This window comes from Macaca nemestrina, chromosome 12, assembly GCF_043159975.1.
Source record: "Macaca nemestrina isolate mMacNem1 chromosome 12, mMacNem.hap1, whole genome shotgun sequence".
Lineage (NCBI taxonomy): Eukaryota > Metazoa > Chordata > Mammalia > Primates > Cercopithecidae > Macaca > Macaca nemestrina.
The window spans coordinates 7949262-7976181 of NC_092136.1; the positions used below are offsets into that span (position 1 = coordinate 7949262).

Sequence of the window (26920 nt, forward strand, 5' to 3'; positions counted from 1 at the left end):
ATTCTCCTGCCTCAGCCTCCTGAGTAGCTGGGACTACAGGCGCCCGCCACCGCGCCCGGCTAATTTTTTGTATTTTTAGTAGAAACGGGGTTTCACCGTGGTCTCGATCTCCTGACCTTGTGATCCGCCCGCCTCGGCCTCCCAAAGTGCTGGGATTACAGGCGTGAGCCACCGCGCCCGGCCAGAAACTTTATTTCTTTAATTCTTGGGTTCAAATGCCTGAAGGTGAGAGGCTTGGAATAGTTTGGAAAAGTAGTTATATATCTAGTTGAGAAAACATGCAGAAAAAGCAAAACAGGCTGGGCGCAGTGGCTCACCCCAATGCTTTGGGAGGCCAAGGCAGGAGGATTGCTTGAGGCTAGGAGTTTGAGACCAGCCTGGGCAAAATAGTGAGACCCTGTCTCTACAAAATTAAAAAATTAGCTGGGCATGGTGGTGCCTGCCTGTAGTCCCAGCTACTCAAGAGATTGAGGCAGAAGAATCGCTTGAGCCCAGGACATTGAGACTGCAGTGAGATATGATCCCACCACTGCACTGCAGCCTGGGCAACAGAATGAAATCCTGTCTCTAAAAAAAATTAAGAAGAAAAGAAAACAAACAAAAAACAACAGTGGCAAATTCTTTCTGGGGTGGGAGATTTGGAGAGGAGAAGGAAGAGCTGGAAGATGCTGGGTTCTGCCCTTGAGGCCATGCCAGAGTGGGAGGGTAGGGTTGGGAAAAGACAGATCCCTCACATAGATTTGGGGATCCAGAGCAGAGGCAACCTGGGCTTCAGTTCTCAGGCTCTAGCTTTAGAGGAAAGCCCTTGAAGCAGGGTTGACTACAGCAGTGTGGGGTTTGTGCTATGTCTAGGAGGGCTGGTCTGTGGAGTCTTAGATGCGTGAGTGGCATGGGAAAGCCTTGAGATTTCTGTGCCCCAAAATTGCAAAGCTGAGAGAGGCTGGAGTGTCCCGTGGGTTGGTGGATCGGGGTACCTAGATTGACAACTGGAGGCCCGTAAGTTACAGGTATCTCAGTAGAAGCTAGCAAGGAAGATAGCCAAGCTCCAGCGGCACTGGTCCATAGGCCCCTGGCTCTTCCCAGTGCCGTGACACTGGGGAGATCCTCCTGGATCTGAGAAGCCATTTCAAGTAGAGGAGGAGGAGGTGGAAGAGTCAAAAGGACTGCATTTATATCGAAATGACTGAGAAAAGCTGAAACTTACTTTGACGACACTGTCTCCCAACAGGTGCAATGGGAACTGGAAAGAGAGATGATGTTTAGTTTAGAATGGGTGAGCAAACTACAGCCCACTAGCCTGCTGCCTGTTTTGTAATAACCTTGTATGGAGCATAGCCACACCCACTAGATTATGTACTGTGTGTGACTGTTTTCATGCTACCATGGCAGAGTTGAGTTGTGGTGAGAGCGACTATATAGCTCTCAAAGCCTAAAATATTTACCGTCTGGCTCCTTACCAAAAAAAGTTAGCTTAATAAGCTGGAGAATCCCTGCAGGAGGAGGTACACACATGTACCCAGCAGGTGAGTGCTGTTTTGGTGAAAGGCTAACATTTCTTTGCATAGAGACTTCCCTGTGGGATGCTTGAATGTATTCATGTCATGATAGCTGGGTCCTTCAGAGTGAGTGATACAAGAGAGCAAGACCGAAGCTACAATGTCTTTTTTTTTTTTTTTTTTTTGAGATGGAGTCTCACTCTGTCACCCAGGCTGGAGTGCAGTGGCGCGATCTCCGCTCACTGCAAGCTCCGCCTCCCGGGTTCATGCCATTCTCCTGCCTCAGCCTCCTGAGTGGCTGAGACTGCAGGCACCCGCCACCACACCCAGCTAATGTTTTGTATTTTTAGTAGAGACGGGGTTTCACCATGTTAGCCAGGATGGTCTGGATCTCCTGACCTTGTGATCCGCCAGCCTTGGCCTCCCAAAGTGCTAGCATTACAGGCATGAGCCACCGCGCCAGCCTACAATGTCTGTCTTAAAAATTATTTCTGGGCTGGGTGCGGTGGCTCACGCCTGTAATCCCACTGGATGGCTCCACTGCACTCCAGCCTGGCGACAGAGTGAAACTCTGTCTGAAAAAAAAGTACAAAATTAGCTGGGCATGGTGGCACATGCCTGTAATCCCAGCTACTTGGGAGACTGAGGCATGAGAATTGCTTGAACTTGGGAGGTGGAGGTTGCAGTGAGCTGAGATGGTGCCACTGCACTCCAGCCTGGGCGACAGAGCAAGACTCTGTCTCAGAAAAACCCAAAACAAAACAAAACAAAAAAGTGGGAATATAGGAGGCATGCAAGAGTCACTGGTGCCTAGAAATTGTCAACTCTAGCAAAACACAAGGTGCCTAGAAATTGTCAACTCTAGCAAGACACAAGTTGGCAGTTCTTTGATTAAGACTTCAAGGCCTGAGGATAATAATCCGTGACTCTTGGCTCCACCTTCTGGGCTCTTAATTATACTTCCAGAGTCATCTTTCATGTTCCATAAAAGGTAGGCTGTGTTTGCAGTTGAGTAATTTTTCTTGGCCTGCACCCTGTCTATAGAAGTTTGGGGATTCAAATGCTGCTTTTCCATTTCTGTTGTCTCTGTCCTTTACAGTCCAAGTTGGCAGTGTTTCTGCCAATACAATTCTCTTAAAAACTGTGTAGATTTCTATGGACCTTATTCATTTCATTAGACTATGCCCACACATCTCTATGAGATAAGCCCCTCTACCTTGGGCTCATGCTGATAGACAAATCCTTTAATGTTTCTAGAAGCCCTTATTGTTTGAATGGTTCTATTGCCTTGGACCTGAAGTCTTAGGGAATTTACAGGCATACTCTTGGCCTCTTGGCTTCAACTTTGTATCATGTTTTTCTGATGTGATCTTTTTCCAGAAGCCATTTGTTAATTTTAGCATTGTTTTTGACTGAAGAGGCTGGGGATTTTCTTCTTCTTGTTTTTTTTTTTGTTTTGTTTTTTGTTTTTTGTTTTTTTTTAGACGAGGTTTCGCTCTTGTTGCCCAGGCTAGAGTATAATGGTGTGATGTCGGCTTACTGTAACCTCCACATCCTGGGTTCAAGTGATTCTCCTGCCTCAGCCTCCCAAGTAGCTGGGATTACAGGCATGCATCACCACACCTGGCTAATTTTGTATTTTTAGTAGAGATGGGGTTTCACCATGTTTTTTTGAGCCAGGGTCTCGCTCTGTCACCCAGGCTGGAGTGCAATGGCATGGTCATGGCTCACTGCAGCCTCAAACTCTTGGGCTCAAGCAATGCTCCTACCTCAGCATCCTGAGTAACTGGGACCACAGGTGCATGCCACTGTGCCTGGCTCATTTTTATTTTTTGTAGAGGCAGTTTCTCTATGTTGCTAGGCTGGTCTTGAACTCCTGGGCTCAAGTAATTCTCCTGCCTTGGCCTCCCAAAGGGCTAGGATTACAGGTGTGAGCCACTGTGCTCAGCTGGCACCAAATCTGTCTTAGTTATTGCTGAGTAGCAAATTATCCAAATCTAAGCAGCTTAAAAGAATAAATGTTTAATCTCACATAGTTTCTAAGAATCAGAAACTTGAAAGCAGTTTAGCTGAGTGTTACGTGCAGTTCTATGCAAACCTACCCCCAAAGTCCAAGAAAGCTGAGAGGCTGAAGAAAGAGACTGACAAATCCAGTTTCTCAGAAAGAAACATTTAATGACTTAGAAACAGAAGGGATATCTTAGGCAGCTGCAAGATAATGGATCCCCGCACCCACACTCCAGAAGGTGTCCTTTCTCTTTTAGGGTAAAACATGTGCAGCTGGTCATGTCTTCAGACTTTTTTTGCCAAGATCCATGACCATTGCGGGGGTTTAAATAAGCATCTTTATGGGGGGCTTTCTATGCTACAAGGCATTGTTTAAAGAGCATACTGCAGAACACCTTGGTATGTGGGGGTCAAACATCAGTCACCACAGGAGTTTCACTTCCAGATGGTGTCATATTTGCCATGAAATACACTGTTTTCCTATGCTGGGACCTGGGTTCTGGCTCAAGTTTCTCATAGGGTTGCAGTTAAGATTTCAGTTGGGACTTTAGTCATAAGAAAGCTTGAGAGCCGGATGATCTGCTTCCCAGAGGCTCACTCATATGCCTGGAAAGTGAGTGCTGGATGTTGGCAGGAAGCCTGGGTTCTTCTCCATGTGGACCTCTCTGGAGGACAGCTTGAATGTTCTTACAACACGGCAGCTGGATTCTCCCAAACAAGTGACCCAAGAGTCTAAGACAAAAGCCACAATGAGGCTGAGCAGTGGCTCATGCCTGTAATCCCAGCAGCTTTGGGAGGATGAGGTGGGAGGATTGCTTGAGTCCCGGAGTTTAAGACCAGCCTGAGCAACATAGTGAGACCTCGTGATATAGTTTGGATATATGTCCCTGTTCAAATTACATGTTGAAATGTAATCCCCAATGTTGGAGATGGGGCCAGGTGGGAGGTGATTGGTGGGGCAGTTTCTCATGAATCGTTTAGCACCATCCCTCTGGTGCTGTGCTTGTGATAGTGAATGAATTCTCATGAGATCTGGGGTTAAGTGTGTGGCACTTCACTCTCTCTTGCTCCTGCTGGCCATGTGACGTGTCTGCTCCCCCTTCACTTTCCACCATGATTGTAAATTTCCTGAGGCCTCCCCAGAAGCTGAGCAGATACCAGCATCATGCTTCCGGTATAGTTGGCAGAACCGTGAGCCAATTAAACCTCTTTCCTTTATAAATTACCTAGTCTCAGGTATTTCTTTTTTTTTTTTGAGACAGAGTCTCTTGTCGCTCAGGCTGAAGTGCAGTGGTGTGATCTCAGCTCACTGCAGCCTCCACCTCCCAGTTCAAGTGATTCTCCTGCCTCAGTCTCCCAAGTAGCTGGGATTACAGGTGTTGCCACCACGCCCGGCTAATTTTTGTATTTTTAGTAGAGATGAGATTTCACCATGTTGGCCAGGCTGGTCTTGAACTCCTGACCTCATGTGATCTGCCCATCTCGGCCTCCCAAAGTGCTGGGATTACAGGCATGAGCCACCACGACTGGCCATCAGGTATTTATTTTCTTTAATTTTTTTTTGAGATGGAGTCTTGCTCTGTTGCCCAGGCTGGAGTGCAGTGGCCAGATCTCAGATCACTCTAGCTCTGCCTCCCAGGTTTACGCCATTCTCCTGCCTCAGCCTCCTGAGTAACTGGGACTACGGGCGCCTGCCACCTCTCCTGGCTAGATTTTTTGTATTTTTTAGTAGAGACAGGGTTTCACTGTGTTAGCCAGGATGGTCTCGATCTCCTAACCTCATGATCCGCCTGTCTCGGCCTCCCAAAGTGCTGGGATTACAGGCTTGAGTCACCGCGCCCTGCCGCCATCAGGTATTCCTTTATAGCAATCTGAGATTGGCCTACTGTGCCTTATCTCTATGAAAAATTAAAGGCCAGGCGCTTTAATTTAGTCCCAGCTACTCAGGAGGCTGAGGCAGGAGAATGGCGTGAACCTGGGAGGCGGAGCTTGCAGTGAGCCGAGATCGTGCCACTGCACTCCAGCCTGGGCGATAGAGCGAGACTCTGTTTCAAAAAAAAAAAAAAGAAAAATTAGAGTATTGGTCAGGTGTGGTGGCTCACGCCTGTAAATAAATAATAAAAAGAAAGTACACTCTGACACCTGATCAGAGCTGGCTGCTCAAAGGTGAGACAGCACCGATTGACACTGGGGAGACTTTCTTTATGTGAGTCTTACATGATTATTCATAAAGGGGGGAGTCATTATTCATGATTATTCATGTTCTGGGTGGTCCCCTGCATGCACATGTGCTATTATTGTGTATGCTAGTACACACATGGCATGTCTCATTAGCATCTTAAATCTCCACCCAGGAGTGTGTTTCTTACTATTATAATGAGCATAGGTCAGCCCAAGGACACTAAACATGGGTTTCTGCGCTTACATGAATTTGGGGATTTTCCCTTCCACTTTTTTTTTTTTTTTTTGGCGATGGAGTCTCACTCTGTCACACAGGCTGGAGTGCAGTGGTGTGATCTTGGCTCACTGCAACCTCCACCTTCCAGGTTCCATGCCCGGCTAGTTTTTGTGTTTTCAGTAGAGACGGGTTTCACCATATTGGTCAGGCTGGTCTCGAAGCTCTGATCTCAGGTGATCCACCTGCCTCAGCCTCCCAAAGTGCTGGGATTACAGGCATGAACCACCATGCCTGGCCCCCTTCTGCTTTTCTTTCTTTTCTTTTCTTTCTTCTTTTTGAGACGAAGTCTTGCTCTGTCACCCGGGCTGGAGCACAATGGCGCGATCTTGTCTCATTGCAAACTCCACCTCCCGGGTTCACGCCATTCTCCTGCCTCAGCCTCCCGAGTAGCTGGGGCTACAGGTGCCCACCATCACACCTGGCTTTTTTTTTTTTTCTTTTTTGGTATTTTTTATTAGAGACGGGGTTTCACCGTGTTATCCAGGATGATCTCGATCTCCTGACCTCGTAATCTGCCCGCCTCATCCTCCCAAAGTGCTGAGATTACAGGCTTGAGCCACCACGCCCAGCTCTACTTCTGCTTTTCTACCTCATTGCTGCAGGATGTTCTAACCATGAGCCCAGGATGCAGTTTGTGCATTACTGGGTGGTTTGTTTTCTCCATCTATTTAGCAAGTTTTATTGTCCTTTAAGGGAGGTTATTACCACCCTGTCTCATCTACCTCAGAATGAGAAAATATTCCAGCCAGTGCAACATGGAGAAACCCCGTGTCTACAAAAAATACAAAAAGTTAGCTGGGCATGGTGGTGCGTGCTTATAGTCCCAGTTACTTGCAAAGCTGAGGCAGGAGGATCACTTGAGCCAGGGAGGTCGAGGCTGCAGTGAGCCATGATTGCATCACTCCACTTCAGCCTGAGTGACAGAATAACAGCCTGTCTCAAAAAAACAAAAAAACAGCTGGGCGCAGTGGCTCACGCCTGTAATCCCAGCACTTTGGGAGGCCGAGGTGGGTGGATCACGAGGTCAGAAGATCGAGACCACGGTGAAACCCCGTCTGTACTAAAAATACAAAAAATTAGCTGGGCGCGGTAGTGGGCGCCTGTAGTCCCAGCTACTCGGAAAGCTGAGGCAGGAGAATGGCGTGAACCCGGGAGGTGGAGCTTGCAGTGAGCTGAGATCATGCCATTGCGCTCCAGCCTGGGTGACAGAGCGAGATTCCGTCTCAAAAAAAAAAAAAAAAAAAAAAAAAACCACAGGGCTCCCTCCCTCCCCTGCTCCAGGTCAGGGGGCTACCTTTTCAGGAGGGACTGGACATCAGCATTTTTCATCCTGCCCCAGCTACCTGTTGTTAGGGCTGAGTTCTGGGTGAGTGTATCTGAGATGTGGAGGTGCACTTCTTCCGCCCAGCCTCTATTGGTAGGATGGATATCCAACATGGAGCATGGCATTGCTGAGAACACTGGGGCACAGTTCACTCTTACGCCACTTGTGGAATGGGGCTTCCATTCAGAGTGTGGAGGAGGGGAACTGAGGAGACCTGGGGCTGCTGAACTTGTCCTCCTCTAAGCACTCAGCTCCTAAAGTGTCACTCAGAGAGTGGCATGCTATTGTTCCTGCCAGCACCAGCGCCCTGGCTCAGAGATTTCTCTTGGGAACAGAAGTGGGTAGTAAGGCCGGGGCATGGTTGCTCATGCCTGTAATCCCAGCACTTTGGGAGGCTGAGGTGGGTAGATCACTTGAGGTCAGGAGTTTGAGACCAGCCTGGCCAACATGGTGAAACCCCGTCTCTACTAAAAGTACAGAAATTAGCAGGGTGTGGTAGTCCTTGCCTATAATACAAGCTACTGAGGCAGGAGAATCACTTGAACCCGGGAAGCAGAGGTTGTAGTGACCAAGATTGTGCCACTGCACTCCAGCCTCCTGGGTGACAGAGCGAGCTCCTGTCTTGAAAAAAAAACAAAAAAGTAGGTAGTAAGAGAGAGAGCTCCAGATCTTTCCCTAAAGGAACATTTGTAACAGGCTGTAGAGAAGTTTTAAGTTCAAGCCCAAGAGCATTCTCAAAATACTGGAGGTGATGGTGAAAAGCAATACAGGGGAGATTGATGGACTTTGGAGATACAGGTTAAATTGCAGTCTGGCTAGTTTGCTGGAGAAGGGAAACTGGAGAATCCTGCTGGAGTCAGAACAAATCTCAGACACTGACCTCCAGGACTGTTTCTTCAAAGGAGTCACCAGGTTTGATTGGATCCATTTGTGGAGCAGTTTACACCCCAGAGCTTTGTTGAAAATACAGTAATAGACAACTCAGCTGGCAATTACTGGAGCCTAACAGCTGAGTGTGTCAGGGAATGAGTCAGTCAAAGAGAGTCCTGCCACAACCCTTGTTAACCCACGGTGACTGTGGGTACCCAAGGCTGTACCCCCTGAGGAGTGACATCCGAGGCTTCACACTCTGGCAGCAAGAAGAAGGAGATAGACTTCAATAAAATAATCCCTCCAGTCACTAAACGAGCAAGTAGATACAAAGACATTTGTACCTATCATACATAAGCAACGTCAGCCTCTTGCTTGGTACCTTGGGAGCCCCCAGGAGGAGTGGGGAAGAGCAGACAGAGGATGGGGAATGCAGAGAGGAGAGTGAGGAGTCTGGGCTCCCTTTTTTTTTTTTTTTCCCCCGTCAACCAAAAAAAGAATGTCAACATTTGTTTGGCACCACTGTGTTCAGAATATCCTTAGGGCTCTGTGTAGGTGACAAAAGGAGTATCAGGCCATGGTCATTTCCTTAGGAAGATGCCGTATAGGAAGAGAGGGTGGGAAATCACGAGGGCATTAGTCAGCCTCTGGTACTTTGCTGCTCAAGTTTCAGGAGCTGTTTTTCAAGTTTTGAGGTGTTTTATCGATGCATCATCAGAAACTGGCCATTCAAGTGAAAGACAGGAATGTCAAATTTATATCTTTCATACCAGGCAGAGTTTTCTGGAAGTGTGACATTCACTTCCTGTAAAATAAACCTGTTTTTATAAGGCTTGAGTACTTCCTTGGCTTCACCACAAAGGGGGTGTGGGTCCTTTGTGAATAAGGTCAGCACAGGCAGAGTTGTCTCAGAGGCAGAGCAGTTTACCAAGAAGACTCCAAGGGAGGATTTGGCAAGTTGCATGCTATTTCCTTGAAACCAGAGCATCTTAATTCTGATCCAGATGATTTCTCCCCTTCGAAATAATTGCAAACAAGATTAAAACTGTATTCATGAACTATTCCAGCTGGCTTTTGGCTTCCTCTGATGTATACTCCTGAGCTTCACGCCGCCAACATCTCTGCTTCTGCCCCACACCCAGGCTGGGCTCCCTTTGACGTTTGATTGGCGACATGGAGAGTTAGGGACCCAGAACTGCCTGCAAGTAGCTCATACCCCACCCCTGCTATTGCCCACATTCAGCCTGTCACCAAGTCCTGCCTACTATGTCCCCACAGCTCCCATCAACCTTGCCATCCCCTCTGCATCTGTCCAGAGAAGCAGGGCTGAGATCTAGGTTCTGCCTGTCCTGACACACACACAGACAGCTCTTCCTAGTTGTGACCTGGGGCAAGTTTCTTCACCTCTCTGAGCCTTGGTTTTCTCAACTATGAAATAAAAATAAAGATAGCCTGGGCGTGGTGGCTCACGCCTGTAATCCCAGCACTTTGGGAGGCTGATGCTGGTGGATCACGAGGTCAGGAGTTCGAGACCAGCCTGGCCAATATGGTGAAACCCCATCTCTACTAAAAATACAAAAAATTAGCTGGGCATGGTGGCGAAAACCTGTAATCCCAGCTACTTGGGAAGCTGAGGCAGGAGAATTGCTTGAACTTGGGAAGCAGAGGTTGCAGTGCGCCAAGATCATACCATTGCACTTCAGCCTGGAGGACAGAGTGAGACTCCATCTCAAACAATACATAAATAAATAAATAAATAAATAGGCCAGTCATGGTGGCTCATGCCTGTAATCCCAACACTTTGGGAGGCTGAGGCAGGCAGATCAGAAGGTCAAGAGATCGAGACCATCATGGTGAAACCCTGTCTCTACTAAAAATACAAAGATCAGTTGGGCGTGCTGGTGCACGCCTGTACTCGGGAGGCTAAGGCAGGAGAATTGCTTGAACTGGGAGGCGGAGGTTGCAGTGAGCCGAGATCACGCCACTGAACTCCAGCCTGGTGACAGAACAAGACTCGTCTTAAAAAATAATAAATAAATAAATAAATAAATAAATAAATAAATAAATAAAGACACTGGTTGGGTGTGGTGGCTCATGCCTGTAATCCCAGTATTTTGGGAGGCTGAGGCAGGAGGATCACTTGAGCCCAGGAGTTTGAGACCAGCCTGAGCAACATGGCAAACTGTCTCCACAAAAAAACACAAAATTTAGGCCAGTGTGGTGGCATGTGCCTATAGTCCCAGCTACTTGGGGAACTGAGAGGGGAGGATTGCTTAAGCCTGGGAGATCAAGGCTGCATGAACCATGTTTGTGCCACAGCACTCCAGCCTGGGAGACAGAGCAAGACCCTGTCTCAAAATAATAATAGTAATAATAAAGATACCTACCATACAAGGCTGTTGTGAGAAATCAGTAAGATTACCCAGGAAGGGTGCTTAGCTCAGGCCTGGCTCATGGCATTTTTTTTTTTTTTTTTTTGAGACGGAGTCTCGCTCTGTCGCCCAGGCTGAAGTGCAGTGACGCGATCTCGGCTCACTGCAAGCTCCACCTCTCAGGTTCACACCATTCTCTTGCCTCAGCCTCTGGAGTAGCTGGGACTACAGGCGCCTGCCACCAAGCCTGGCCAAATTTTTTTTTTGTATTTTTGGTAGAGACAGGGTTTCACCATGTTAGCCAGGATGGTCTCAATTTCCTGACCTTGTGATCCACCTGCCTCGGCCTCCCAAAGTGCTGGGATTACAGGCGTAAGCCACCGCGCCTGGCCACATGGCATATGTTAAACACTCTCTAAGAGTCAACCACTGTTAGTATCCGTTCAGACTTCATCATTTCTTGGCTGGGCACTCAGGACAGCCCCCATGATGGCCTCTCTGTCTCCATTCTTGCCCCTCCAATCTGTCTTCTCCAACTGAGCCAGTGTCAAGCCCCTGTTTACATTTTTTCAATGGCACCTGCATCTTCTTTGCTGAGGGTGGGTCTTGGTCCATCTGAGATACTGATTAAAGTGCAGCTTTCTGGGATGTCCCCTCCAAGGATCCCTGCATTTGTCACAATGTCCCAGGCAATCTTGCAGTGCAGTGACACTTGAGATTCACCCCTCTGCAAGCTAGTCTACATTCATTGGTGCAGGATTCAAGGCCCTTCAGATCTAGCCCCTGCCAACCTTTCCAGCCTGATACTCCCTACCTCACACCATACCCTCCACTGACGCCACAGTACATGCACCTCCTTCCTGCCCCACACTATCCTGTACCTCTGCTGTTCCCTCTGCTTCCCTGTCCCCAGACTGGGGAACATGCCTATTAGGGGCCAAATTGTATCTCTCCAACCCCTACAAATTCATATGTTGAAGCCCTGGCTCCTCAGTACCTCAGAATGTGACTGTATTTGGAAAGAGTGCCTTTAAAGAGGTGATTTAACTTAACATGAGGCCAATTAGGGTGGGTTCTGATCCAATCTGATTAATGTTCTTATCAGAAGAGGAAATTTGGACACACAGAGACACCAGAGCAGAAGGAAGACCTTGTGAAGACACAGGGAGAATGTGGCCATCTTCGAGTTAAGGTAAGAGGCCCCTGAAGAAATCAACTCCGCCAACATCTTGCTTTTGGACTTTCAGCCCCCACAACTGTGAGAAAATAAACTTCTGTTGTTTCCGTGCCCAGGCCATGGTGTTTTGTTACAGCAACTAGCTGAGCTGATACACAGAGAGCACCTCCCTGCAGGGCAGCAGCTGTGCCTGCCCCTCATAGAGAACTCACCATGTGGTTCTGCACCTAGTGCTCTACTCATGTATTTACCTCTCCTGTTAGGTCAAGGCTTTTTGCAAGGTAGGGTTGTGAGTTACCAGCGAGTTATGAAATTGACTTCATGGGTTCAACCAGCATTTTTAGTGAAATCATAGAATAGAATAGAATAGAATAGAATAGAAAATAGAGTACACCATATAAAGATATGAACTGTCTCATGAAACTGGTATTTCCCTGTGTATATGTCACATATGTGCATTGGGCCACAATGTAAAATGCATTTTTTTTTTTTTTTACTAATACTCATGGCCAAGAAAGATAGAAAGCCAGTGCCTAGCCCGTGTAACCCTCAAAGGTGATGTCACACCTTCTCATTTCTGTATGTCCAGTGGCTGACCTAGGACCTGGCATGCAGTAGGTCTTTGGGGAATATTTGTGGAACCAATGCAATGACCCTTGCCTATATGATCTTCTCTACTTCTCCCTTCATGACCCTGGTTGCAGCACCAAAATCTCTCACCTGGATGACAACAGCCTCCTAACAGGTCCCTGCTTCCATCTTGGCCTCTCTGTAGCCTTCCTTCAGCAGGCAAGAGTCATCTTCTACAGCGTAAATTGCATCCCATCACTTACCTATTCCAGTGACTTCCTATTGGAGCCCAAGTAAAGTCCTAAGTCTTTACCTGCCCTCTGATGCCTGCTGTGATCTGCTTTCCCCATCCTCTCCAACTTCCTCTCCTTCCCCTACTCCCTCCCTCATTCCATCCAGCTGCACTGACATCCGTGGTGGTCTCCAGAGCCAACCAGCCCACGCCTGCCTCAGGGGTCCACACACACTTACTTCTGCTTGGAAGGCCCTTCCCCCAAACAAGTCCCTTGTCTTCCTTCTCTCAAGTCTAATGTCACTTCCTCAAAGAGGCCATCCCGAACTGTTCTAGTCAGTAAAATTCTATTTAGGAGGGATATTTCATAACATAGAAGACACTTGTTGATATGGTTTGGCTCTGTGTCACCACCCAAATCTCATGTTCAGTTGTAATCCGTAGTGTTGGAGATGGGGCCTGGTGGGAGGTGATTGGATCATGGGGGTGGATCCTCCTGAATGGTTTACGACCATCCGTTTGGTGCTGTTCTCATGATAGAGTTCTCACGAGATCTGGTTGTTTGAAAGTGTGTAGCACCTACCTCATTTTTCTTTCTCCTGCTCTGGTTGTATAAGATATGCCAGCTTCCCCTTCACCCTTTCACCATGATTGTTCCTGAGGCCTCCCCAGAAGCTGAGCAGGTACTGCCATGCTTTCATGCTTTCCTTCTCTCTCTCTTTCTTTCTTTCTTTCTTTCTTTTCTTTCTTTCTTTCTTTCTTTCTTTCTTTCTTTCTTTCTTTCTTTCTTTCTTTCTTTCTTTCTTCCTTCCTTCCTTCCTTCCTTCCTTCCTTCCTTCCTTCCTTCCTTCCTTCCTTCCTTCCTTCCTTTCTTTCTTTCTTTCCCTCCCTCCCTCCCTCCCTCCTTCTTTATTTATTTATTTATTTTTGATGGAGTTTTGCTCTTGTTGCCCTGGCTGGAGTTCAATGGCATGATCTCAGCTCGCTGCAACCTCCGCCTCCCAGGTTCAGGCAGTTCTTCTGCCTCAGCCTCCCAAGTAGCTGGGATTACAGATGCCCACCACCACACCCAGCTAATTTTTTATTTTCAGTAAAGATGGAGTTTCTCCGTGTTAGTCAGGATGGTCTCGATCTCCTGACCTTGTAATCCACCTGTCTTGGCTTCCCCAAGTGCTGGGATTACAGGCGTGAGCCACTGCACCTGGTGGAGACCAAAGTTTTTATTGTGCAGATGAAGTCTCCAGGTAGCATTCTTCAGAGAACATAGATTGTAAATTTTGCCTGTCAGACTGTTTTTCTCCTGGACCAGGAAAAAGACCTGGAAAAGGAAGGGGATTCTCTTTAGAATGTAGATTTCCCTCATGACAGGACTATTTCAATATATGGCAAAGAAACATAATTTGGAGCAAAATACTTTGATTTCTTTCAGGGCCTGCTATCTGTCATGTGATGCTATACTAGAGTCAGGCTGGAATTTGGTATCCTGTTTCTACAAAGAGTCTGCTTTATCAGTCTTAAGATCTGTTTTTACTGGTGAGTTTTGCCTGAATTCCAAAAGGGAGAAGGGAATAATGAGGCATATCTGACTGTCACTTCCCATCAAGGTCTGAACTAGTCTTTTGAAATGCCCTTCGCTGAGAGGAGAGGTCCATTCAGACGGTTGGGAGGCTTAGATTTTTATTTTTGGTTTACATTATTCAATGTGGAAGTGTTGAAATGTGGGGCCATTAAGAGATCTGCCCTATGGATGGATTAATCCATTTAAAAATTAATGAATTAATGACTTAATGAATTAGTGGATTATCACATGAGTGGGATTGGTTAAGAAGAGTCAGCCAGGAGGCAGGAGAATGGCGTAAACCCGGGAGGCGGAGCTTGCAGTGAGCTGAGATCCGGCCACTGCACTCCAGCCTGGGCGGTAGAGCGAGACTCTGTCTCAAAAAAAAAAAAAAAGAAGAGTCAGCCGGGCACAGTGGCTCACACCTGTAATTCCAATATTTTGGGAGGCCGAGGCGAGTGGATCACCTGAGATCAGGAATTTCAGACCAGCCTGGCCAACATGGCAAAACCCAGGCATGGTGGCAGGCGCCTGTAATCCCAGCTACTCAGGAGGCTGAGGCATGAGAATCACTTGAACCCAGGAGGCAGAGGTTGCAGTGAGCCAAGATCACACCATTGCACTCCAGCCTGGGGGACAGAGTGAGACTCTGTCTCGAAAAACAAAAGAAGAGGCAGAGAGACGTGAGCTAGACACTCAGCCCTCTGGCCATGTGATAGCCTGCATCACCTCAGGACTCTGTAGAGAGTTCTCATCAGCAAGAGGGCTCTCACCAGTTGTGCCCTCTCAACTTTGGACTTCCCAGCATCCAGAACTGTAAGAAATAAATTTTATTTATTATATTCAGTTTCAGGTATTCTGTTATAAGCAACAGCAAAAAGATTGTTATAAGCAACTGAAAACAGATTAAGACAGTGCTCAAGGTAAAATACCAATACACAACATACAATTTTTTTTTTTTTTTTTTTTTTTTGAGACAGAGCGCTCTGTCACCTAGGCTGGAGTGCAGTGGCATGATCTTGGCTCACTGCAAGCTCTGCCTCCAGGTTCACACCGGTCTCCTGCCTCAGCCTCCCAAGTAGCTGGGACTACAAGCACCCGCCACCATGCCCGGCTAATTTTTTGTATTTTTAGTAGAGACGGGGTTTCACCATGTTAGCCAGGATGGTCTCAATCTCCTGACCCCATGATCTGCCCACCTCGGCTGCCCAAAGTGCTGGGATTACAGGCATGAGCCACCACACCCGGCCACAACACACAAATTTTGTATACAGTGTGATTACAATTGTGTTTCAGTTTCCTCATCTGTAAAATGGGAATAGAAATAGTAGTCTGGAAGCGGTGTCTCACATCTGTAATCCTAGTGCTTTGGGAGACTGAGGCTGGCAGATTGCCTGAGCTCAAGAGTTCAAGACAAGCCTAGGCAACATGGTGAACCCCATCTCTACTAAAATACAGACAATTAGCCTGGTGTGATGCCGTGCACCTGTCATGCCAGCTACACGGGAGGCTGAGGCAGGAGAATTGCTTGAACCCAGGAGACAGAGGTTGCAATGAGCCTAGATCACGCCACTGCACTCCAGCCTGGGCGACAGAGTAAGACTCCATCTCCAAAAACACAGAAATAGTACCTACACTTCTTAGAATAGTGGTGAGGTTTAAATGAATTACTATTCATAATACAAACATTAGCCGGGTGTGATGATACGTGCCTGTAGTCCCAGCTACTCAGGAGGCTGAGGCAGGAGAATCACTTGAACCTGGGAGGTAGAGGTTGCAGTGAGTAAAGATCAAGCCATTGTACTCCAGCCTGCATGACAGAGTGAGACTCCATCTGAACAAAAGAATTACTGTTCAGAGACACAGTTCATACTGCACAAGCCTTTGTTGAATAAAATAAATTATGTCTTCTAAATAGCACATGAATGGATGCCCCTCCTCTTCCCTGGTCCAAGTCACCATTATCTCTCTACCCTATTCCTTCCTTGGCCTAATGGGTTTCCTTGCATCCACCATTATGCTCCTCTAGTGCCTCCTACCTACTCAAGCTCAGGTGACCTTTTCAAAATGCAAATATGATGCACATGCTTAACACCCTTCAATGGCTCCCTATTGCACAGTCCACACTCCTTCATAGGACTGACAAGGCCTGAATGATTTGGCCCCTACCCACCTGTCCAGCCTCATCTTTACTATTGCCACTGAACCTCACACATGACCTCACTTTGACTTCACATATTACTGAGGTACCCTGGGGAGTTGCTTCCTGGTAGTCTGTAAGAGCCAGAATAATCAAAACCGTGTTTCCCTTGACCATAAGTGGAAATTGCACCCCATAGAGCAGACTGCCCCAGATTGCACACTTGGTTCTGTAGCCACCTGCTATGCCAGTCAACTTCCTGATTCTGTCAGAAATGTTTGAACCAGAGTGACTCCATCTTGAATAGAGTCTGGGTAAAATGAAGATAAGACCTTCAGAGCTGCATTCCCATGGGAGCAGGTATTCTTAGTCACAAGATAAGATAGGAGATCAGCAGGCTGACATCACAAGATATAGGTCACAAAGACCCTGCTGATAACACAAGATGTGGGGGGAAAAAAAAGCCCCCAAACCCAGTATCAAGCTGGCAATGAAAAACTCTAATTGTCCTCACTGCTGAAAATACAATAAATATAATGCATTAGAATGCTAAAAGACACTCCCACCAGTGCTGTTACAGTTTACAAGTGCCATGTCAACGTTTGGAAGTTACACTATGTGGTCTAAAAAGGGGAGGATCCCTCAGTCCTAGAAATCTCCACCCCTTTCCCAGTGTGAACTCCAAAGTATCCAAGACAGGTGTCAGCCAATTTAGATGGTTTTATTTTGCCAAGGTTAAGGATGCACCCATGACACAGTCTCAGGAGGTCCTGACAACACGTGCCCAAGTTCTTCAGGGTACAGCTTGCTTTTATACCTTTTAGACATAATACATGTCAATACATGTAAGAGGCCGGGTGCAGTGGCTCATGCCTGTAATCCCAGCACTTTGGGAGGCCAAGGCAGGCAGATCACCTGAGGTCAGGAGTTCAAGACCAGCCTGGCCAACATGGTGAAACTCTGTCTCTACTAAAAATATAAACCTCTGTCTCTGCTAAAAATATAAAATATAAACTCTGTCTCTACTAAAAATACAAAAATTAGCTGGGCACAGTGGTGCATGTCTGTAATCCCAACTACTTCGGAGGCTGAGGCATGAGGATCACTTGAACCTTAGAGGCAGTGGTTGCAGTGAGCTGAGATTGTGCCACTGTACACCAGCCTGGGTGACAGAAAGAGATTCCATCTCAAAAAAAAAAAATACATGTAAGGTGTATATTCAGGTGTTCTGTTATAAGCAACAGAAAGGTGGGAAAACTTGAAGTGGGAGAATTTGAAGTGACCTGGAAAGGTGGGACAACTTGAAGTGAGGGCCTCCAGATTACAGGTAGATTTACAAATTTTCTGACTGGCAATTGGTTGAAAGAGTTAAGTTATTATCTAAAGACCTGGCATCAACAGAAAGAAATGTATGGGTTATCACAATAAGGGGTTGTGGAGACCAGAGTTTTATGATGCATATAAAGTCTCCAGGTAGCAGGCTTCAGAGAAAATAGACTGCAGATGTTTCTTATCAGACTTCAGGTCTGTGTTGATGTTAATGCTGGTTGGTTTTTCCTGAATTCCAAAAGGGAAGAGGGTATAATGAGGTATGTCCAACCCCCAATTCTTATCATGGCCTAGTTTTTCAGGTTAACTTTGGAATGCCCTCGGCTGACAGGGAGGTCGATTTAGATGGTTGTGGGGGGGCCTTAGAATTTTATTTTTAGTTTACACCAGAAAACTAATAAATAATCCACCCCTTGTTTAGCATATAATTAAGAAATCACCATAGGTATACTCAGTCAAGCAGCCCATGCCACTGCTCTACTTATAGAGTAGCTACCCTTTTATTCCTTTACTTTATTAATAAACTTGTTTTTAGGCCAGGTGCAGTGGCTCACACCTGTAATCCCATTGGGAGGCCAACGTGTGTAGATCACCTGAGGTCAGGAGTTTGAGACCAGCCTGGTCAACATGGTGAAACCCGTTTCTACTAAAAATACAAAAATTAGCCAGGTGTGGTGGTGGACACCTGTAATCCCAGCTACTCAGGAGGCTGAGGCAGGAGAACTGCTTGAAACTGGGAGGCAGAGCTTGCAGTGAGCTAAGATCATGCCACTGCACTCCAGTCTGGGCAACAGAGTAAGACCCCATCTCTAAAATAAAATAAAACAAAAATAAAACAAACTTGCTTTTACTTTCCTCTGTTGGCTTGCTCTTAAATTCCTTCCTGCATGAGGCCAAGAACCCATGTGGCCTCCTAGGCCAAGCCCCAATTTTGGGGTTTGCCTCGTGACAATTCCTTCATTCAGGAGGGATTTATTGCACTGTGGGCACACAGAGCTAAATCAGACCCAGCCTTGCTTCCTCTGGGCGAGGCTGTCTTCTTTTTGTTTGTTTGTTTGTTTTGTTTGTTTCTGAGATGGAGTCTCGCTCTGTCACCCAGGCTAGGGTGCAGTGGCGCAATCTTGGCTCACTGCAAGCTCTGCCTCCCGGGTTCACGCCATTCTCCTGCCTCAGCCTCCCAAGTAGCTGGGACTACAGGCACCTGCCACCACGCCGGGCTAATCTTTTGTATTTTTAGTAGAGATGGGGTTTCACTGTGTTAGCCAGGATGGTCTCAATCTCCTGACCTCGTGATCCGTCCACCTCAGCCTCCTAAAGTGCTGGGATTACAGGCGTGAGCCACTGTGCCCGACCTGGGCCAGGCTGTCTTCTAAGTGCTTTACCTGAATTAACTAATCTCCTGCCAGATAGGTACTGTTTTTCTTTTTTTGAGATGGAGTCTCGCTTTGTCATCAGGCTGGAGTGCAGTGGCTCGATCTCAGCTCACTGCAACCTCTGCCTCCCGGGTTCAAGTGATTCTGCTGCCTTAGCCTCCCGAGTAGCTGGGACTACAGGTGCGTGCCACCATGCCTAGCTAATTTTTGGGTTTTTTTTGTTTTTTTTTTTTTTTTTGAGACAGAGTCTCGCTCTGTCACCCAGGCTGGAGTGCAGTGGCACGATCTCGGCTCACTGCAAGCTCCGCCTCCCAGGTTCACGCCATTCTCCTGCCTCAGCCTCCTGAGTAGCTGGGACTACAGGCGCCTGCCACCGCACCTGGCTAATTTTTTGTATTTTTAGTAGAGACGGGGTTTCACCGTGGTCTTGATCTCCTGACCTTGTGATCCGCCGGCCTCGGCCTCCCAAAGTGCTGGGATTACAGGCGTGAGCCACTGTGCCCGGCCAATTTTTGTATTTTTTTAGTAGAGACAGTGTTTCACTATGTTGGCCAGAATAGTCTCGATCTCTTAACCTCGTGATCCACCCACCTTGGCTTCCCAAAGTGCTGGGATTACAGGCGTGAGCCACTGCACCCAGCCCAGATATTATTGGTTCCATTTTACTAGTAGGGAAAGTGAAGCACAGGGAGGTTAATTACCTTGCTCAAGGCTTTGTAGCTTGGCTCCAGAGCTGTGGTAAGGTTAACAAGCCTGAGTGCTATAAAGGCCTTGATGGACTTCAGAGGTAGAAACAATCATATTTAATTAGTGGGAGTCCAAAAAGTATTCCTAATAAATAATTTGTATGTGCCTCACAGTTTCCAGGGTGGTTTTATGTGGATTCTTTCATTTTACTAGATGAGGCATATTAATGGAAAAACCAAACTCTGTAAAACATTTTAAAGAGGTTTATTCTCTGCCAATATGGGTGAACATAGCCTGGGGAACAGTCTCAAGATGTTCTGAGGAAGTGTGCCCAAGGTGGTTGGGTTACAGTTTGGTTTTATATGTTTTAAGGAGTTAGGAGTTATAAGCAAAGACAATAAATCAATACATGGAAGGGATACCTTGGTTTGTGAGAAAATATTTTAAATGGTTCATTTTCAAGGCATGATAAATTTAAGCTCTGAGAGCCAGCCTGTGAATGTAACAAACTGCATGGCTCATTCACCAAAAAGGTCATAATAAGCAAACAGAATGTAGAGGATGGGTCAGCCCATAAAAGGGAAGAAAATTTCGTTATTGGGAAATTGAAACTTAAGCAGGGAAGGTCACCAATGTATAACCTTACAAGGGGGATGATGAAACTTAGGCAATGTCTGGAATGATTGTAACCCTATAGTACTCAACCAGTGAGGAACTGGGGAAGGGAAGTGGGTGCTAGGAGATAAATTACCTGCTCTAGCTGCCCCAGGTATGCCTGCCTATCAGACACCCGATCTTGCAAGATGGCTATTAAATGTCTCACTTTCACTGTTCTTCATGCCTCTGAGTCCATTCTTCGGGTTTGGACAGGTGAACTTGCTTCTCACAAATCTGGGGGCTCATCCAGGATCTCTGTGCCTGTGTGGAGTGGGACTCTGGGAGAGAGGGGAGATGCATCCACCTGATTTAGGTGGCCCACTCTTTCTGGGCATCCGGCTCCCCACAGAGGCCCTAGACAAACCTGAGACTGTTATTCAGGAGGCAGTAGAGGTAACATAGGGAGAAAAGCAGGCACCATGACAACCAGGCAACCTCGTACATGACCCAAGATCAGAAAATTGGAGAGCCAAGGACAGAAAATTGGATTATAAGTACTGCGTTGGTGGTTGGGCACTTTTGGAGGTCAAGTGTGTTTGAGAAGTATCTTTGATACAAAGTTGAGTGTGGAGTCCCAATCCATGGTCTCCTTCTCCTGCAAGGGAAACAGTTGGAGACAGATGAAGCAATTCTTGGAGTATGCAAGAAACTTCCAGTGGGGGGGTTGAGTAAACAGAGAAAAGCTCCAACACAGAGACTGACTGAAAGTGGGAAATAGGAATTCTAGGCCTAGGGGAAAAAGGAAAGAGGGAGCCAAAGAAACATCCCCTGACATTCCCCCAGATAGTCCTTTGGGGGGAATGTTGTAGGTTTGGAGTAATAACCCTCGAACCAGGGACAGGGAAAAGCAAAAGATGATAAAGTATTGTTCTTTTATCTGGCCCAAAGACCCTATTTGTAAGCCTTTGGTCTTTTGGCCTAAGTTTGTCTCAGATGAGGACTGGATGTGCCAAGCCTTAATTCTCTATGTAAATAATAAAATCTCATCCTCCAAAGAAGAGATAGGTTACCTCTCTGTTGGATCAAGGAATTAGCCCCCATGAAGAGGAAAAGGAACCTAGTAAAAAGCTCTTACCCACCAAAAAGCCCTGGGACCCCATATCATGCTTACCACCTTTATACATCTCACAAAATAGGGGACAGGAAAATCAAGGGACAGCAGGGGGTTAGAGGAAGAAAGACCCAGAGCTGACCAACTGCTCCTTTAGATCCTTATCCAAATTTAAGAAAATAATTAGAACAGGGTTGGGAACAGGCCCCCAAAACTGGCCATAAACAAAATCTCTGCAACGCTGTGATATGTTCGTGATGGCTATGACACCCACACTGAAGGTTGTGGGTTTATCAGAATGAGGGCAAGGAACACGTGCCCCACCCAGGGAGGAAAACCGCTTAAAGGCGTTCCTAAACCACAAACAATAGCATGAGTGATCTGTGCCTTAAGGACATGTTCCTGCTGCAGATAACTAGCCAGAGTCCATCCCTTTGTTTCCCATAAGAAATACTTTTAGTTAATCTATAATATATAGAAACAATGCTTATCACTGGCTTGCTGTCAATAAATATGTGGTTAAATCTCTGTTCATGGCTCTCAGCTGTGAAGGCTGTGAGATCCCTGATTTCCCACCCCACATTCTATATTTCTATGTATGTGTCTTTAATTCCTCTAGTGCTGCTAGGTTAGGGTATCCATGACCAAGCTGGTCTTGGCAAACAGTGTAAGAGGGATATTGAGAACTTCCCTATCCCTTCCACACAGCAGTCATCTAGCATGTTCCCTCTTAGGGAAGTTCCCATGGGACAGGGAGAGATTGACTTTTTTTTTTTTTTTTTTTTTTGAGACAGTCTTGCTCTGTTGCCCAGGCTGGAGTGCAGTGGCACAATCTTGGCTCACTGCAAGCTCTGCCTCCCGGGTTCACACCGTTCTCCTGCCTCAGTCCCCCGAGTAGCTGGGACTACAGGTGCTCGCCACCACGCCCGGTTAATTTTTTGTATTTTTAGTAGAGATGGGGTTTCACTGTGTTAGCCAGGATGGTCTCGATCTCCTGACCTCATGATCCACCCGCCTTGGCCTCCCAAAATGCTGGGATTACAGGCATGAGCCACCACACCCGGCCGAGACTGACTTTTTAAATGCTCCTCTTACAAGTACTGAAGTTAGGAATTTCAAGAAGGAAATGAAACTACTCCTAGAATATCTCCTCAGTTTAGCAGACCAGCTGCACCAATTCCTAGGACCCAGCTTTTACACCTGGGCTAAAATAATGCCTATTATAAATATTCTATTCATGGGAGAAGAAAGGGAAATGATTAGGAGAGTGGCCATGACCATCTGGGTGAGGCAACTCCGTCTTGGGCAAGGAGTCTTGCCAGCCCAACAAAAATTTCCAAATGTCAATCCCGAATAGGATAATAATGATCTCAGGGACTGAGGCCAAATGCATGAATGCAGGACCTCAGGGAATTAATAATTAAAGGAATCAAAGAGCTCCCTCCTGCAACACAAAATGTCTCAAAGGCATTCAAGATTCAACAAGAAAAAAACTCTCTCTGCACTCCTCCAGAGGCTCAGAGATCAGACGAAAAAAAAATTATTCCAGAGTAGATCTGGAGGACCCAGTAGGGCAAGGCCCTTTGAAGGTTAATTTTTTGTAAGTAAGAGCTGGCCTTGCAGACCAGGGAGTGCAGTTGCAGGCATGGAGGTGGCAGGAACCACAGAGCTGGAGCAGACAGCCGAGATAAAGGTGGAAAGTGTGAGAGAGCTAGTGTGAGCAAATTGCTAATAAGAGAACTAATGTCTTTATTACACAAAGGGAGTCATTGGGGACCCTAGGCTCTGTGTGATGCAATACTTAGGAACTATGAGTGTATAGGGATTTATACACTTGCTAAACAAGTATATGGAAGTTGTGCAGCTTGTCAAAGGATAAACAAAAAGGTGATCAGAAAAAGGTGATGGGAGGAAGACCTCCCGGACTAAGACCATTTCAAAGCATTCAGGTAGATTTCACAGAAATGCCCAAAGCAGGAAGACTTAATTCTTTTTTTTTTTTTTTTTTTTGAGACAGAGTCTTGCTCTGTCGCCCAGGCTGGAGTGCAGTGGCCGGATCTCAGCTCACTGCAAGCTCCGCCTCCTGGGTTCATGCCATTCTCCTGCCTCAGCCTCCCGAGTAGCTGGGACTACAGGCGTCTGCCACCTCGCCTGGCTAGTTTTTTTGTATTTTTTAGTAGAGACGGGGTTTCACCGTGTTAGCCAGGATGGTCTCGATCTCCTGACCTCGTGATCCGCCCATCTTGGCCTCCCAAAGTGCTGAGATTACAGGCTTGAGCCACCGCGCCTGGCCGAAGACTTAATTCTTTACTGGTGATCACAGATCACCTTTCTGGCTGGGTGGAAGCCTTTTGCTTTCCAACAGCCACTGGCAAGAATGTGGTCAAAATAATATTAGAACAGATTGTACCTAGATTTGGCCTGGTGGAAAATATTAATTCAGACAATGGGAGCCACTTTATCTCAAGGGTGTTAAGGGGAATTATGGAATGTTTACAAATCAGATGGAATTAGCACACGACTTGGCATCCCCCTTCCTCTGGAAAGGTATAAAGAATGAATCAAACTCTCAAAAAGCATATCACAAAATGCCTTGGACCAAATGTCTCCCAATAGCACTCCTTAGAATTAGGACAGCCCCAGGAAAAGGCTTGGGATTGTCCCCCAATGAGTTATTATATGGACTCCCATATTTGGGCAGAGCTACAGATCTCCCCACTATGGAAACCAAGGATCAATTCTTAAAAAATCATATGCTGGGCCAGGCATGGTGGCTCAAGCCTGTAATCCCAGCACTTTGGGAGGCCGAGACGGGTGGATCACAAGGTCAGGAGATCGAGACCATCCTGGCTAACATGGTGAAACCCCGTCTCTACTAAAAATACAAAAAACTAGCCGGGCGAGGTGGTGGGCGCCTGTAGTCCCAGCTACTCGGGAGGCTGAGGCAGGAGAATGGCGTAAACCTGGGAGGCGGAGCTTGCAGTGAGCTGAGATCCGGCTACTGCACTCCAACCTGGGCAACAGAGCGAGACTCCATCTCAAAAAAAAAAAATCATATGCTGGCCATATCCTCCACTCTGTCATCCCTTACGTTAAAAGGACTTCTGACTCAAACTTAGCCTCATGAGTTCACAGTTCACCACTTTCAGCCTGGTGACTTAGTGCTGATTAAGACTTGGAAAGAAGACAAGATCCACCCATGCTGGGAAGGTCCATATCCAATGCTTTTAACCACTGAAACAGCCACGTGAACAGCTGAATAGGAATGGACTCACTATACTTGAGCCAAGGGACTAGTAAAAGAGGCCCCAGAAGGGAGGGAAAAAGACCAATGAAAAGTGCATGGGTCACCTCAGGAACCCTTAAAGTTAACTCTGAGAAAGATCTAAAAAGAAAACATGGCTGGGCATGGTGGCTCACATTTGTAATCCCAGCACTTTGGGAGGCTGAGGTGGGTGAATCACCTGAGGTCAGGAGTTTGAGACCAGCCTGACCAACAAGGAGAAACCCTGTCTCTACTAAAAATACAAAATTAGCCAGGCATGGTGGCGCATGCCTGTAATCCCAGCTACTCAGGAGGCTGAGGCAGGGGAATTGCTTGAACCCGGGAGGTGGAGGTTGCGGTGAGCCAAGATTGTGCCATTGCACTCCAGCCTAGGCAACAAGAGTGAAACTCTGTCAAAAAAAAAAAGAAAGGAAGGAAGGAAGGAAGAAAGAAAACATGGGCTGGTCCTGTTTCTGGAAGCCAGTATGACTGGGATGGGCTACTATACAAAGAGCAGAAGGTCAGAATAGTAACTGGCAGGGGACTCCTCCCTACCCAATCATCAGGTTGGTGATTAATGTGACCAAGATAGCAGGACTCCAAACTACAAGATTTAATGCCAGGTCTTACCTTGTGGGAATTTGGAAAATCAGAGACAGCTCTCACAGGTGGATAAATATATTTGCCCTGAACCAAAAAATAAGGTTGGGATTTCACCATGTTGACCAGGCTGGTCTCAAACTCCTGACCTCAGATGATCTGTCTGCCTCAGCCCCCCAAAGTGCTGGGATTATAGGCGTGAGCCACCATGCCCAGCCAACAACTCCATTTTGAGTAGGAGCTGGGTGAAATAAGGCTGAGACCTACAGGGCTGCATAGGTTAAGGCACTATTAGTCAAAGAATAAGATAGGAGGTCGGCACAAGATACAAGTCATAAAGACCTTGCTGGTAAAACAGATTGTGGCAAAGAAACTGGCAAAACCCCACCAAAACCAAGATGGCAGTAAAAGGGACCTCTGGTTGTCCTCATTGCTCATTATACACTAATTTTAATGCTATAATAAAAGAAACTCCTACCAGCACAATGGCAGTTTACAGATGCCATGGCAATGTCAGGAAGTTACCCTATATGGTCTAAAAGGGGGAGGAACCCTCAGTTCTAGGAATTGCCCACCCCTTTCCTGGAAAACTCATTAATAATCCACCCCTTGTTTAGCATATAATCAAGAAATAACTATAAATATACTTAGTCCAGCAGCCCAAACTGCTGCTTTGTTCTATGGAGTAGCCATTCTTTTATTCCTTTACTTTCTTAATAAACTTGCTTTCACTTTACTCTATGGATTTGCCTTGAATTCTTTCTCGTATGAGGTCCAAGAACCCTCTCTTGGGGTCTGGATCAGACCCCTTTCTAGTAACAACAGCACAGTCTAGAATCTGATAGCCCTAATATTTGTTTCCCAGCCCAGTCACTTAGAGGCTAGGTGTTTTTGACCTCTCTTTTGTGCCTCAACTTTCTCATTTATAAAAATGGGTACAAAGCCGGGTGCAGTGGCTCACACCTGTAATCCCAGCACTTTGAGAGGCCAAGGCAGGTAGATTGCAAGGTCAAGAGATCGAGATCATCCTGGCCAACATGGTGAAACCCCATCTCTACTAAAAATACAAAAATTAGCTGGGAGTGGTGGCACACGCCTGTGGTCCCAGCTACTTGGGAGGCTGAGGCAGGAGAATCTCTTGAACCCAGGAGGCAGAGGTTGCAGTGAGCCGAGATCGGGCCATTGCACTCCAGCCTGGAAGACAAAGCAAGACCCTGTCTCAAAAAAAAAAAAAAAAAAAAAAAGAAGAAGAAGCAGAAGAAGAAGAAGACGGAATAAAAGTTGTTTGTTTTGAGACAGGGTCTCACTCTCTAACCCGGTGGGGAGTGCCATGCTACACTCATAGTCACTATAACCTCGAACTTCCAGGCTCAAGCAATCCTTCCACCTTGGCCTCCCAAGTAGCTTGGACTACAGGTGTGTGACACCACATTGTGGGACACCGCCCCCAATATTTCAATGTTTGTTCTTTCTATTTTCCATAAGTGTCAGCTGGCTGAGAAATAAAGAGAGACAGTAAAAAGAGAGGAATTTTACAACCGGGCTGCCAGGAGTAACATCACATATTGGTAGGACCATGATGCCCACCTGAGTCTCAGACCAGCAAGTTTTTATTAAAGGTTTCAAAAGGGGAGGGGGTGTAAGAACAGGGAGTAGGTACAAAGATCACATGCCTCAAAGGGCAAAAAGCAGAACTACTAATAAGGGTCTAACAAAGATCACAGCAAAGAGCAAAAGCAGAACCACTGATAAGG

The 26920-nt window shown here is 46.6% G+C and overlaps 1 protein-coding gene across 1 annotated transcript; it reads right to left on the bottom strand.

The window, feature by feature from the left end:
* Positions 1 to 8336: 8336 nt before the first annotated feature.
* LOC112424566 (glutaredoxin-like protein C5orf63 homolog) lies at positions 8337 to 13242 on the bottom strand. The gene is made up of 2 exons (XM_024789058.2): positions 13090 to 13242; positions 8337 to 9171 (listed from the first exon to the last, which is right to left on the bottom strand). The coding sequence occupies exons 1-2, from the start codon at positions 13092 to 13094 to the stop codon at positions 8856 to 8858; spliced, it is 321 nt and encodes a 106-aa protein (XP_024644826.1). The 5' UTR covers positions 13095 to 13242; the 3' UTR covers positions 8337 to 8855.
* Between the last annotated feature and the right edge of the window lie 13678 nt (positions 13243 to 26920).